This window comes from Rhinoraja longicauda, chromosome 17 (assembly GCF_053455715.1).
Source record: "Rhinoraja longicauda isolate Sanriku21f chromosome 17, sRhiLon1.1, whole genome shotgun sequence".
NCBI lineage: Eukaryota > Metazoa > Chordata > Chondrichthyes > Rajiformes > Arhynchobatidae > Rhinoraja > Rhinoraja longicauda.
Window position 1 is genome coordinate 24,052,290 of NC_135969.1, and position 13,703 is coordinate 24,065,992.

Genomic DNA, 13,703 nt, shown 5'->3' on the forward strand with positions numbered 1-13,703 from the left:
TTTAGGACCAAGATGAGAAAGTTTTTTTTCACACAGAGAGTGGTGAATCTGTGGAATTCTCTGCCACAGAAGGTAGTTGAGGCCAGTTCATTGGCTATATTTAAGAGGGAGTTAGATGTGGCCCTTATGGCTAAAGGGATCAGGGGGTATGGAGAGAAGGCAGGTACGGGATACTGAGTTGGATGATCAGCCATGATCATATTGAATGGCGGTGCAGGCTCGAAGGGCCGAATGGCCTACTCCTGCACCTATTTTCTATGTTTCTATGTAGCCTCAGTGTGTTCCATTACCATTAGCAACACATTACACAAAGAAGTTTAATCTGATTTTAAGTACTACCTAACTGACATCTGATCTCGCTAATTGGAAATATTCCATTTATTCTACCCATCTCTCCTTACCTTTTCTGTAGATACATATAACCAATTTGTTTTCTCTCTTTCCCAGTTCCGATGACAGTATCCAGAACTAAAATGTTAACTGTTTCTCTTTCCAACAAATGCTCCTTGACCTGTCGACAATTTCCAGCATTTTGTTTTTATTTAAAAGCATAATTAGATTATCTAATAAAATTAAAAGCCAACCCACATTTCCAGCAATTGCAGAAATAGATCTTCCAGATGATATCTAAAGTCATAACAAGAAACACAACAGTAAAATGTAAGATTTCACCTTTCAATCTCAAGTTTACGAGGTCGTTGTCCAGGAGCCACTTGAAATGGAATTTGCACCTTTGGCTGAAAGGATCTCAGTGTAAAGTCTGTTCTTGTGTGAAGTTCTGTATCCGATCCATATACCTGTGATTCCAGATGTGTGCCAATGTTCTCAGGCCCAAGGAAAGCAGAAACTGAAATTAAAACAGCACCGTTGTTTGGCATAGATAATGAAGCGGCAAATAATCCACTTCACAATGTGATCTCCACAAACAAATGCTATTTGATCTATTTCCACAATTAAAACAAACAGCATTGGGTGTTTGATGATCAGCAATGCCAAAAATGCCTGTTTCTGTTCTGTGTTGTATGTCAAGGAATAATGAGGTTTTAAATATCCCACGTTGTGAATGCATATTATTATTATCTGTTAATGGCTCTTTTGAATTAGATTGCACTTGGCTATCTCTTGGTAATCTTATTCCATTGATTATAGTTTGCTTTCCTGTAAAAATGAAATTCATGAATCATGCAAGAGAGAAGAGGTGCAACTCAGATAATGTTCATTATCTTTATATTGCATGTGGTAGCATTTAATTTTACCCTCAATCTTGTTGCAAAGTGAGAGATGGTAGAAGAGGGTCAAAGTCCATCCACCGCGGCAAGAAACAGAAAAGAATCGAATGGTCCAGGTGCTACAGCTCACGATAATTAAAGTAAATTGAGAAACCACATTAGCTAAGAAAACTACTGATGGCAATTTAATACTCGTTCAACCATTACATACCCAATGCTTTTGAGGGGAAACCATTTTATGCTTTACTATAAAACAACGAGACAATGAACCGTTTAATACGTTTGTTTCCATTGCGACCACAATCAACAAAGGGAACTTACCTTCAGGAGTATAGTGTTCCTGGCCTGACTGATTTAACAAGTGCCGTATTACATTGGGACCTTCCTGAACATTCTATAAATGAAAATCAGTAGGTCAATGGTACTTTATGGTTACATGTACCAAGATACGTGAAATTTCTTTTTTGCTTACATAAAAACATGCTTGACTTAAAAGTAAATCCAAAAACAATTATAAAGAACTGTAATAAAAAACTAGTTACTAAAAATGATTAGCAATTGTGAAGTTAAAAGTAAGAAGCATGTTTTTTTCTGTCTAAAAACAAAGACTGATTTCTCCAGACAAATACATTGTAAGCTGTCATTTAAGACATAAGCTGTAGTGTATTCATTTTCTCTGGTGCTCTGTTGTGATATTACATAACTTACTCATACTAAGAGGGCAGGGAAACATCTGCTTTTGTGGCAATTGAATCTTAACTGAAGCTGCAAGCACGGCATAATAACATGGTAGTGATTAATTAACCCTGTTACATAGTCCTTAATGTAATGGTGACATTAAAGAAACAGTTAGAGTTTATGTCACAATCTAATATACCACACTAATTTATGTATATTTTAAAAAACTGGCACTGCATTATAAGTGAACATACTTAAATATATGAGGCACTTACAAATCTAAATTTCCTGACTTTTGCAATGATACATAGACAGGTGCAACTAGTCCTGAGTGCCCGATAGATAAAAGGAAATGTCATGTCCAGACCGTAAAGTTTCCCCAAAGGATGCCTCTTGAATAATGTCAGATGGTGGATATAATTTGCAGCAAATAACCATAACTGAATCTTACTGCCATCATGATTAACCATACCTAATATACACAGCTCTCTTGCAGTTCCCAACATCCTCCTGCCTTTGCTGCTTCAGCCCTTCGAGAAAGCAAAACAAGCCACACTGACGATAAGGCCTCAGGCAGCTGAAATTAGAGACCAGTCCTTTGACCACTCTAATGGCCTTCTGACAATTCCGCAGTGTTCATTCTCACTGTTTCTAAATGTCTCTGCAAACATAAGCAGGGAAGGTCCATTTTTTTCTTCGATTCTGCTCTGCCCTTCAATATAATCATGGCTGCTCCTCCATCTCAATATCATATTCCTGCATTCTCCGATACTTGTTAATCCTTTTTTTGTGTCTGGAAATCTATCTATCTCCTTTTTAGATTGTTCAGCAAACAAACTGGTGTTCCCACCAGTTATGGTAGAGAAATCTTCAGGTTTACCACCCTCTGAGTGAAGAGACTTATCATCTGTGTCCTAAAGACGTACAGGTTTGTAGGTTAATTGGCTGGGTAAATGTAAAAAATTGTCCCTAGTGGGTGTAGGATAGTGTTAATGTACGGGGATCGCTGGGCGGCGCGGACTTGGTGGGCCGAAAAGGCCTGTTTCCGCGCTGTATATATATGATATGATATGATAAATGTCATCCACTGCACTCCAAAACAGTGACCATATTTCATCCTCTTCACTTAGACAATAGACAATAGACAATAGGTGCAGGAGTAGGCCATTCAGCCCTTCGAGCCAGCAGCACCATTCAATGCGATCATGGCTGATCACTCTCAATCAGTACCCCGTTCCTGCCTTCTCCTCATACCCCCTCACTCCGCTATCCTTAAGAGCTCTATCCAGCTCTCTCTTGAAAGCATCCAACGAACTGGCCTCCACTGCCTTCTGAGGCAGAGAATTCCACACCTTCATCACTCTCTGACTGAAAAAGTTCTTCCTCATCTCCGTTCTAAATGGCCTACCCCTTATTCTTAAACTGTGGCCCCTTGTTCTGGACTCCCCCAACATTGGGAACATGTTTCCTGCCTCTAATGTTTCCAATCCCCTAATTATCTTATATGTTTCAATAAGATCCCCCCTCATCCTTCTAAATTCCAGTGTATACAAGCCCAATCGCTCCAGCCTTTCAACATACGACAGTCCCGCCATTCCGGGAATTAACCTAGTGAACCTACGCTGCACGCCCTCCATAGCAAGAATATTCTTCCTCAAATTTGGAGACCAAAACTGCACACAGTACTCCAGGTGCGGTCTCACCAGGGCCCGGTACAACTGTAGAAGGACCGCTTTGCTCCTATACTCAACTCCTCTTGTTACGAAGGCCAACATTCCATTGGCTTTCTTCACTGCCTGCTGTACCTGCATGCTTCCTTTCATTGACTGATGCACCAGGACACCCAGATCTCGTTGAACTCCCCCTCCTCCTAACTTGACACCATTCAAATAATAATCTGCCTTTCTATTCTTACTTCCAAAGTGAATAACCTCACACTTATCTACATTAAACTGCATCTGCCATGTATCCGCCCACTCACACAACCTGTCCAAGTCACCCTGCAGCCTTATTGCATCTTCCTCACAATTCACACTACCCCCCAGCTTAGTATCATCTGCAAATTTGCTAATGGTACTTTTAATCCCTTCGTCTAAGTCATTAATGTATATTGTAAATAGCTGGGGTCCCAGCACCGAACCTTGCGGTACCCCACTGGTCACTGCCTGCCATTCCGAAAGGGCCCCATTTATCCCCACTCTTTGCTTTCTGTCTGTCAACCAATTTTCTATCCATGTCAGTACCCTACCCCCAATACCATGTGCCCTAATTTTGCCCACTAATCTCCTATGTGGGACCTTGTCGAAGGCTTTCTGAAAGTCGAGGTACACCACATCCACTGACTCTCCCCTGTCAATTTTCCTAGTTACATCCTCAAAAAATTCCAGTAGATTTGTCAAGCATGATTTCCCCTTCGTAAATCCATGCTGACTCGGAATGATCCCGTTACTGCTATCCAAATGCTCAGCAATTTCGTCTTTTATAATTGACTCCAGCATCTTCCCCACCACTGATGTCAGACTAACTGGTCTATAATTACCCGTTTTCTCTCTCCCTCCTTTCTTAAAAAGTGGGATAACATTTGCTATCCTCCAATCCACAGGAACTGATCCTGAATCTATAGAACATTGAAAAATGATCTCCAATGCTTCCACTATTTCTAGAGCCACCTCCTTAAGTACCCTGGGATGCAGACCATCAGGCCCCGGGGATTTATCAGCCTTCAGTCCCATCAGTCTACCCCAAAACCATTTCCTGCCTAATGTGGATTTCCTTCAGTTCCTCCATCACCCTAGGTTCTCCGGCCCCTAGAACATTTGGGAGATTGTGTGTATCTTCCTCAGTGAAGACAGATCCAAAGTAACGGTTTAACTCGTCTGCCATTTCTTTGTTCCCCATAATAAATTCCCCTGTTTCTGTCTTCAAGGGACCCACATTTGCCTTGACTATTTTTTTCCTCTTCACGTACCTAAAAAAACTTTTGCTATCCTCCTTTATATTATTGGCTAGTTTACCCTCGTACCTCATCTTTTCTCCCCGTATTGCCTTTTTAGTTAACTTTTGTTGCTCTTTAAAAGAGTCCCAATCCTCTGTCTTCCCACTCTTCTTTGCTATGTTATACTTCCTCTCCTTAATTTTTATGCTGTCCCTGACTTCCCTCGTCAGCCACAGGTGTCTCTTACTCCCCTTAGAGTCTTTCCACCTCTTTGGAATAAATTGATCCTGCAACTTCCATTAACTAGTTGTCAGAATTGACTATGGTTTGTCATTATGGCAACATGATTCAGCTGCTGACATACGCTAAAAGCTGGAGTAACTCAGCGGGTCATGCGACATTTCTGGAGAAAAGGAAAAGGTGATGTTTCGGGTCAAGGCCCTGCTTCAGACTGAGAGTCAGGGGAAAAGTGATCAAGAGGTGTAGATGGTATTTAGGACAAAAGAATGGAACATGTTCAGAAAGCATCGATAATCAAGGAAATGTGGAGCCCACCATAGTCCATTGGTGGCTGTGGAGTAGGTGATAACAAGTTAATACAGACAGTGGAACTGAACTGGATGACAGTAAAACTAGTATGTTGACTAGGGTGGGGAGTGACGGAGAGAGGGGGGATGTAAGAGTTACTTTCGGTTGGAGTAATCAATATCCAAACCGTTGGGTTATAAGCTGCCCAAGCGAAATATGAGGTGTTGTTCCTCCAATTTACGTTTGGCCTCACTCTGGCAATGGAAGAGGATCAGGACAGAGAGGTCAGTATGGGAATGGGAGGGGAGTTAAAGTGTTTGGCAACCGGGAGATTATGTATGCCAAGGCAGAAAAATGCCAAAATATACATTTATACACTGGTATTGTTCGTCAGTAAAATTATTTGTTATAGAAGTGATTTTAAAACATGAATTAATAAGTTAAAATAAAAGATTATTAACTATATCTACATTTTTGCTGAAGATTGTGAACCATTCAAATGAACCTAGTTATGCTATCTACACCTCAATGCTGACTTAAACCTAATGGGACCAGTACAAAGGACATTATGGAACAACTCTGACTCAATCATGCATCGAAGGGGAAGCATAAAGTCATATTTACCCACATCTAACTTCCACTGCACTCCATACTCTAGTGCTGCCATGCAAAAGTTGGGACTTCAGAATGTGTCTACATGCACACTGCTACTAGCCAACAGTTCAGCTTGTCCAGCACATTATTTCTTCAATGGTCTTACTTCACCAGAATACATTCCTAATGCAATGTCACAACTGTCATCAGTATTTTGTCAAACCTCTATCAATTGGCACTACTTGCAACATTCGTAATCTGCAGACATATTGATGCTCCTCTCCAATTCCAGACCATTTACCAAGAAGGAGATATTTAGACCTCTGCAGTCTTTTCCTTTGCTGTTTAGTGCTGTATAGATGCCACTGACCACATATTTTTTGATGTCCGTCTCTCATATTTTCTCACCTTCCAACATAAATTAGGGTTTAGTGATAGCATGGCTTTGTGTGTGAGAAATTGTATCTCATGATTTTGATTATGTTTTCTGAAGGGGTGGCCAAGAAGATTAAAGGGAGCCGTATGGTATACATTGTCTGCATGTACTTTAGCAAGGTGTTGCATGGTAGACAGGTCCAGAAGGTTAGATAACAGGGAATCCAGGCCAAGGTAACAAATTAGATACAAAATTGGCTTAAAGGTAGGAGAGAGGGTGGAGGCAGTGAGTTGTTTTCCAGACTGAAGTAAAAAGTAGTATGCCACAGAGATTAGTGCTGGATCCACTGGTGTTCCTTAATACTGTTAAAGACTTGGGAAAGAATGTAGGTGGCGTGTTTAGTAAGTGTATAGATGACACAAAAATTGTTGATATAGTGGTTGTTGAAGAAGATTATCTAACATCACAACAGGTTCTTGATTAACTGGGCCAATAGGCCAAAGAATGGCAGATGGAGTTTAATTCAGATAAATGTGAGATGTTGTATTTTGGTAAGACAAACCAGAGCAGCACAGTAAATGGAAGGGCTCTGGGAGATGTTGAAGAATAGAGAACTAGGGTGAAGGGGGATCTAGCTCCATGAAAGTTGTGACACAGGTCGACAGGGTGGTTAAGAAGGTAGAACCAAGGAACTGGTAGTTGCTGGTTTACAAAAGAAGACTCAAGTGCTGTGTAACTAAGCGGGTCAGGCAGCACCTCTGGAGAACATGGATAGGTAACGCGTCAGATTGGCACCCATCTTCAGACTGGTTAAGAAGCTGTTTGGCATACTTGCCTTCATCGGTCAGGGTATTGAGTTCAGAAATTGGGGCATCATTTACAGCTGCAAAATACATTGGTATGGTCACATTTGGAGTAATGTATTCAGTTCGTGTCACCCTACTGTAAGGAAAGTGTACAAAAAAAGATTTATGAGGATTTTACTGTATCTGAAGGGTTTGAGTTGTAAGGAGTGGCTGTGTAGGAGGATGGTGTGTAGGAGGCTGAGGAGTGACCTTGTAGAAATGTTTCAAATCATGAGGAGCAGAGTTATAGTAAATAACCACAATCTTTTCCTAGGGTAGGGGGGTCTAAAAGTAGAAGGCATAGGTTTAGGGTGAGAAAAGAAAGATTTAAAAGAAATCTGAGGAGCAGCATTTTCACACAGAATCTAGTAAATTTGGTTTAGATTACTTCAATTTCTTCCTGGGAGGATATTACATTGTATTGTTTCTTGGTCTATTGTTTCTATCAGAAACGAAAAGCTGAAACATAATACAATCATATTATCACCATATAATTTATCTTAACACATAATGCTTAACTCAAGAATACAGATCAATGACAAAGGATTGTGCGTAAAAGGAATGAACTGCCAGAGGAAGTGAGAGAGATGGATACTATTACAATATTCAAATGACAATTAGACAGGCACGTAGATAGGAAAGATTTAGAGGAATACTAGACCAAGTGGACCCGTTGGGCCCAAACCTCTCCTGCATTGGTGCAGCACCCACCTCCCCCCCTTCCCCCCTTCTCCCCCACCCTTCTGCCCTCTCTCCTCCCCTCCCCTTCCCCTCCCTCCACCCCCTACCCCTCCCCCTCCCCCCCATCCCCCTCAACCCCCCCTTATCTGCCCTCCTCCCCCCCTCCCTCCCTCCCTCTACCCCCCTCCCTCCCTCCCTCCCTAGGAGACAGCTTTAAACTTTAAAATGTGAATAACTTAAAACATATAACAGATTTCAATGAAACTTCTTCCATTAGCACCAAAGGGACTACAGTGAGTATGGTGGGCCTAAAATTGTCGCGCTATTATGCACTGTTTTGGCTGTAGTTCAGGAACAAACAAACAAACAAATGAGAGTTTAGTATATAGATAGGCCAGGCACAGGAGAGTGGGACTAACTTGCTGAGGCACCTTGGTTAGCATGGACGAGTTAGGATGAAGGGCCTATTTTCTTGCTGTACAGACTCCATAATTACCCAACCGACGAAGTGCATGGCAAAGATTCTGACCATGATGTGTGGCAGTGTTGAATAGGAATCAACATCAATAGAGGTGATTTTGTTACCATTAGGGTCATTCAATGATATTCATGGCTCTTACCCCTAGAACACTTAATGCTCCAGAACCAAGGATGTCGGAATAGAAGCCTGTCGGGGTGATACTTGGATATTTTCTGCCCAACTGTTCAGCATTCACCAACGTCCTTGAGTCCAGTGAGGTTAGTTTAGATGACTTCAATTTCTTCCGAGGGGGGAATTTCAGTTTATTGGTTGCTTCCATTTTCCATCAAAACCAAAGAGCTGAAACAAAATACAATTACATTATTGCCATATAATTTATCTTAACACACAATACTTAACTAAAGGATGCAGAACAATAATAGGAGTATGAACTTATGTTTTAACAAAATAAATAGAAAAACTCATTTGCAAGTTGAAAGCGTAAAATGTTATAATTAATGACAAAAGAAAAATACAAGAGTTTATGTATTTCTTTTAAGGCAGAGGGATAATGATGTGCCAAATACCGTAACATATCAATAATGGAAGAGGAATCCATGATAAAGGAAAAAAAAGATAAATAGAAATGATTTAAAAGATATGGAGTGGGGAAAGGGCAAGGAACTGATGCTCAGCCACCTATCGTAGTGGCCTGTAGCATTCGATGACACTGTAATCAAAAGAATATATGTATTGGTGCAAGACAGCTGAAATGGGTAAACTATAACAATGAATCGTTGTCCATAACCTTTGTATTCATGTCCGTTTACATTTTAGGGTATTTGGAAAGATGAAAAGATACAAGTGTCTTAAGAACAAGGTTCTAAAGAAGTATTTGAATGCGGATATCAGTCAATCAATTACACTGCTATTAGTATGGTCCATAGTGCACAGTTCTTGTATTTATGAAACTCTTGAACATACTCATTCTTAAACCAAATATTTTCTTGATGATGTCGCTGAAAATCTTCTTCTGCTAACATTGCCTGCTTGGACATAGTAGCACAGTGACTGAAGCAATGACATTAGTGGGCAGCATGGTGACATGAGGGGATGGCACAGTGCCACAGCAGTAGAGTTGCTGCCTTACAGCATTAGGGTCCCAGGTTCGATCCTTACTACAGGTGTTGTCTGTATGGAGTTTGTATGTTTTCCCCATGGGTGCGTGGGCTTTGTCCGGTTTCCTCCCACGTTCCAAAGACGTACTGGTTTGTCGGTTAATTGGCTTCCGTAAATTGTCCCCAGTGTGTAGGAGAGTGATAGGGAATAGGGTGATCATTGGTTGATGCGGTCTTGGTAGGCCGAAGAGCCTGTTTCCGCGCTGTATCTCTAAACTACAATATTGAATTAGTAATCAGAGGCTTATATTTATGATCTTGAAATACAAGTTCACATCCAGGAAAAGTTGGTGACCTTGAAACTGCCAGTCTATCATAAAAATCCATCTGGTCCATTGCAAACTTTCACCGAAGGAAATCTACCCTACTCTAAAAAATATTTACTCCAGCCTAAAGCTTTCTCTACTCATATCTATCATTCTCCACATCTGGCAGCAGCCTTATAAACATCCTCTGCGCCCTCTCCAATGCCGTTACATCCTTCCTGCAGTGTGGTAACCAGAATATAGTATTCTAGCTGTAGACCAACTAACCTCTTCTACAATTCTGCACGACTTCTCTACTCTTGTATTGTGCAGCCTGGTCCATAAAGAAGATATCCCATTTCAATTCTTCACCATCTAATCTACTCCTGCCACTTTCAGCGACATGCACGTGCACTCCAAGATCTCCCTGTTTGTTTATACTTCTTAGTATCGCATCATTTATTGTTATTTCCTTGCCTTTCCCTCATGTATTACCAGATTTAATATCACTCGACACTTTTATACCCAGTCCATCGATAACTTCCTACAGCCAAAATCATCAACCACAACCACAACGTAACATTGCCATACTTCTTAATTGTGGATCCTACATTTAACCCCAAGTTATTCCTATATACCACAAAAAATAAGGGATCTAAACCTAAGTCTGCTGAATTCCACAATGACTTCAGTCACTTAAATTTTCATTGCCTTCTTCTTTTTGCGTTTGAGGCAGCAGAAATTATGTAACGCCCTCCAGGCGTTGCAGCCAGTGCAATGTGCTGTTGTCGAGGGCGGTGAGGTCTAGCCCTCCACCAGGGGGACGGAGGACAGTGCAGTCGAAAATGACGTGCTGCGCTGTTTGCTGGTCTGCTCCACACACACAGGCTGCTGATGAACGCAACCCCCAACAATGTATGTTGGCATTGAACCGGCTGACCCGTGTGGAGCCGGTTCAGGGCGACCCACTCTTTGCGGGGCATGACCGAGCCGGGTGGGGCTGTGGTGTTCGGTGCGACAGTGAATTGAGGAGGTCGCGATGTCTATTCCCAGCTGGTTCTCCATGCTCCTAGTATGTTGACACCGGAGCCACAGAGGGTCGCTGCATGACGGGAGAAAGGGTGACGAGATGACAGGCGTTGAGGTCCCAGTTGCTGTGAATCCTGGGCGAGGTGGTGCAAAGGATGTTTGGCGACCGATGGGGCCTTGCACACCAGCCTATGAGTGAAGAACTCTCTGCGAAGCATGGCAGGTGCGATACCTGCGAGCACCGGCAGGAGATCCGTTGGAGTAGGGTGTAGACAGCCAGTGATGATCCGCATGGTATCGTTGAGGGTGGGTGACGTCTAGCTTGCTGGTATGAGCGCTGCGGCACCATGCTGGGACCTCATTGCCTTTTGCTTTTTGACACTGAGCCAATTTTTAATTCAACTTGTCACTGTTCCTTGGAGCCAGTGAGCTTTTAGTTTCATAACCAGGATTTTGTCATATTCTTTGCTAGATCCATGCAGATTATGCAAAAAAACTCTACCCTCATCAACCCACATTGATTCCTCAAAAGCCTTCCTTTAAAAAGATCAATGTTAATTGTCCTGGGTTGCTGCCAATGTTGATCCATTCTCTCTCTCTCAGAATTGTTCAGATTTTCTATTTGCTTCACTCGTGTGGACCTGGGGCAGGACATTTCCCTCATTCTCAGGGGGTCTGCCACAAGCTAGCCCAGCCCTCTGACTTCTTTGCAATCCACTTATAGTATGTAACTCACTATATGAAATTTGCATTTGTAACTGGCTCCTTAGCAAGGGTGCTGGACAGCTGGATATTTTGTGATGACAAAGGCAAAAGGGCACAATCATGATGAGGGGAAGGTGCAGCTATATAAGAAGATATGTTAATGATTCGAGGAAAAAATAAAGTTGAATACGGTGAGGTGTGATGTTAAAAGAGCTTTAAAAGTGCTGGAGGAACCTAGCATGTCAGGCAGCATCTGTGGTAGAAAGTGGATAGACTACATTTTGGGACCAGATTGCAAATTACTGACCCATGTTAAGAGATTAATTGTATATGTTCAAACCTTCAAAAGTTGCAGCAAAGTGCATCATGCAACAGACATTTCTTCTGGGTGCTCTGGGTTCCTCTCACATCCCAAAGATGAGTGTGTTTATATTTTAATTGGCCTCTGCAAATAATTGCTCTTTGTGCATGGGGAAGTGGATAAGAAAATGGGATAACATAGAACTAATGTAATGTCTACCTTCCATTTAAACCAGCATCTGCAGCTAGTTTCCTACACAATGTAAATTGGTGATCGGTGGTCAAAAAGCCTGTTTCCATGCTGTATCTCTAATCTTTAAACGAAAAAATCATTTAGCCCCTCCATCTGCTCCCCTTTCATTAAGATCAAAGTTGCTCCATTACCATTTTCCCACACCAGCCCCATATCCAAAAATGAATTATCTGTTATAACTGAATCCTGTCCCAAACGGTACATCATATTCAGACAGAAAATAAAGTGTTTTTCCTCATGTTGGACTTGAATGATTAGTTTAGGCAGCCAAAGATGTCAGAATGGGAAAAAGATGAAGAATTGGAAGCCGAGGGTGATCCTAACAGAATGAACAGGGGTTTTCAATGCCTCCAGGGATAGAATCTCAATTCCGGCACCATTTTAGCACAGTGTCATTTGAATCAATGCTCTTGTCTCTATCAGTCTGGGCTCAATCTTAACCTCTGGGACTGTTTTTAGTTCAGAGATACAGCACAGAAACAGGCTCCACGGCCCACCGAGTCTGCGCCAACCAGCCTTCACCGCACACTAGCACTATCCTGCACAGTCTAGACAATTTTACGATTTTACCAAACCAATTAGCCTACAACCCTGTACGTTTTGGAATGTGGAAGGAAACCGGAGCACCCAGGGAAACCCCATACAGGTCATGGGAAGAACATACAAACTCCATACAGAGAGCACCTGTAATCAGGATCAAACCTGGGTCTCTGGCGCTGTAAGGCAGCGACTCTACCACTGTGCCACCGTGCTGCCCGCTCTATCTTTGTATAGTTTGCAATTTCCCCCTGTGATCACATGGGTTTCCTCCTACATTAAAAGTAACATTAGCAAATTTGCGGATGACACAAAGCTGGGTGGCAGTGTGAACTGTGAGGAAGATGCTATGAAGATGCAGGGGTGACATGGACAGGTTGTGTGAGTGGGCAGATGCATGGCAGATGCAGTTTTAATGTGGATAAATGTGAGGTTATCCACTTTGGTGGTAAGAACAGGAAGGCAGATTATTATCTGAATGGTGTCAAGTTAGGTAAAGGGGAAGTACAAAGATCTGGGCGTCCTTGTTCATCAGGGCAGAGGGGGGAGGGGGGAAGAGGGGGGGGAAGAGAGGGGGGGAAGAGGGGGGGAAGAGGGGGGAAGAGAGGGGGGAAGAGAGGGGGGAAGAGAGGGGGGAAGAGAGGGGGGAAGAGAGGGGGGGGAAGAGAGGGGGGGGAAGAGAGGGGGGGGAAGAGAGGGGGGGGAAGAGAGGGGGGGGAAGAGGGGGGGGAAGAGAGGGGGGGGAAGAGAGGGGGGGGAAGAGAGGGGGGGGAAGAGAGGGGGGGGAAGAGAGGGGGGGGAAGAGAGGGGGGGGAAGAGAGGGGGGGGAAGAGAGGGGGGGGAAGAGAGGGGGGGAAGAGAGGGGGGGAAGGGAGGGGGGGGGAAAGGGAGGGGGGGAGAGAGGGGGGAAGAGAGGGGGGAAGAGAGGGGGGGAAGAGAGGGGGGGGAAGAGAGGGGGGGAGAGAGGGGGGAGAGAGGGGGGGAAGAGAGGGGGGGGAAGAGAGGGGGGGGGAAGAGAGGGGGGGGAAGAGAGGGGGGGAAGAGAGGGGGGGGAAGAGAGGGGGGGGAAGAGAGGGGGGGAAGAGAGGGGGGGAAGAGAGGGGGGGAAGAGAGGGGGGGAAAGAGAGGGG

The 13,703-nt window shown here is 43.3% G+C and overlaps 1 protein-coding gene across 1 annotated transcript in view; it reads right to left on the minus strand.

Moving 5' to 3' along the window:
• dnah1 (dynein, axonemal, heavy chain 1) overlaps positions 1-13,703 on the minus strand; it is a 233,924-nt gene that overhangs the window by 215,345 nt on the left and 4,876 nt on the right. The window contains exons 3-5 of the mRNA XM_078414367.1: positions 8,487-8,686; positions 1,551-1,623; positions 673-847 (exon numbers count right to left, since the gene is read on the minus strand). Of these exons, the coding sequence (XP_078270493.1) occupies positions 673-847; positions 1,551-1,623; positions 8,487-8,666 (428 nt within the window). The 5' untranslated portion in view covers positions 8,667-8,686. The remainder of the gene's footprint in view (positions 1-672; positions 848-1,550; positions 1,624-8,486; positions 8,687-13,703) is intronic.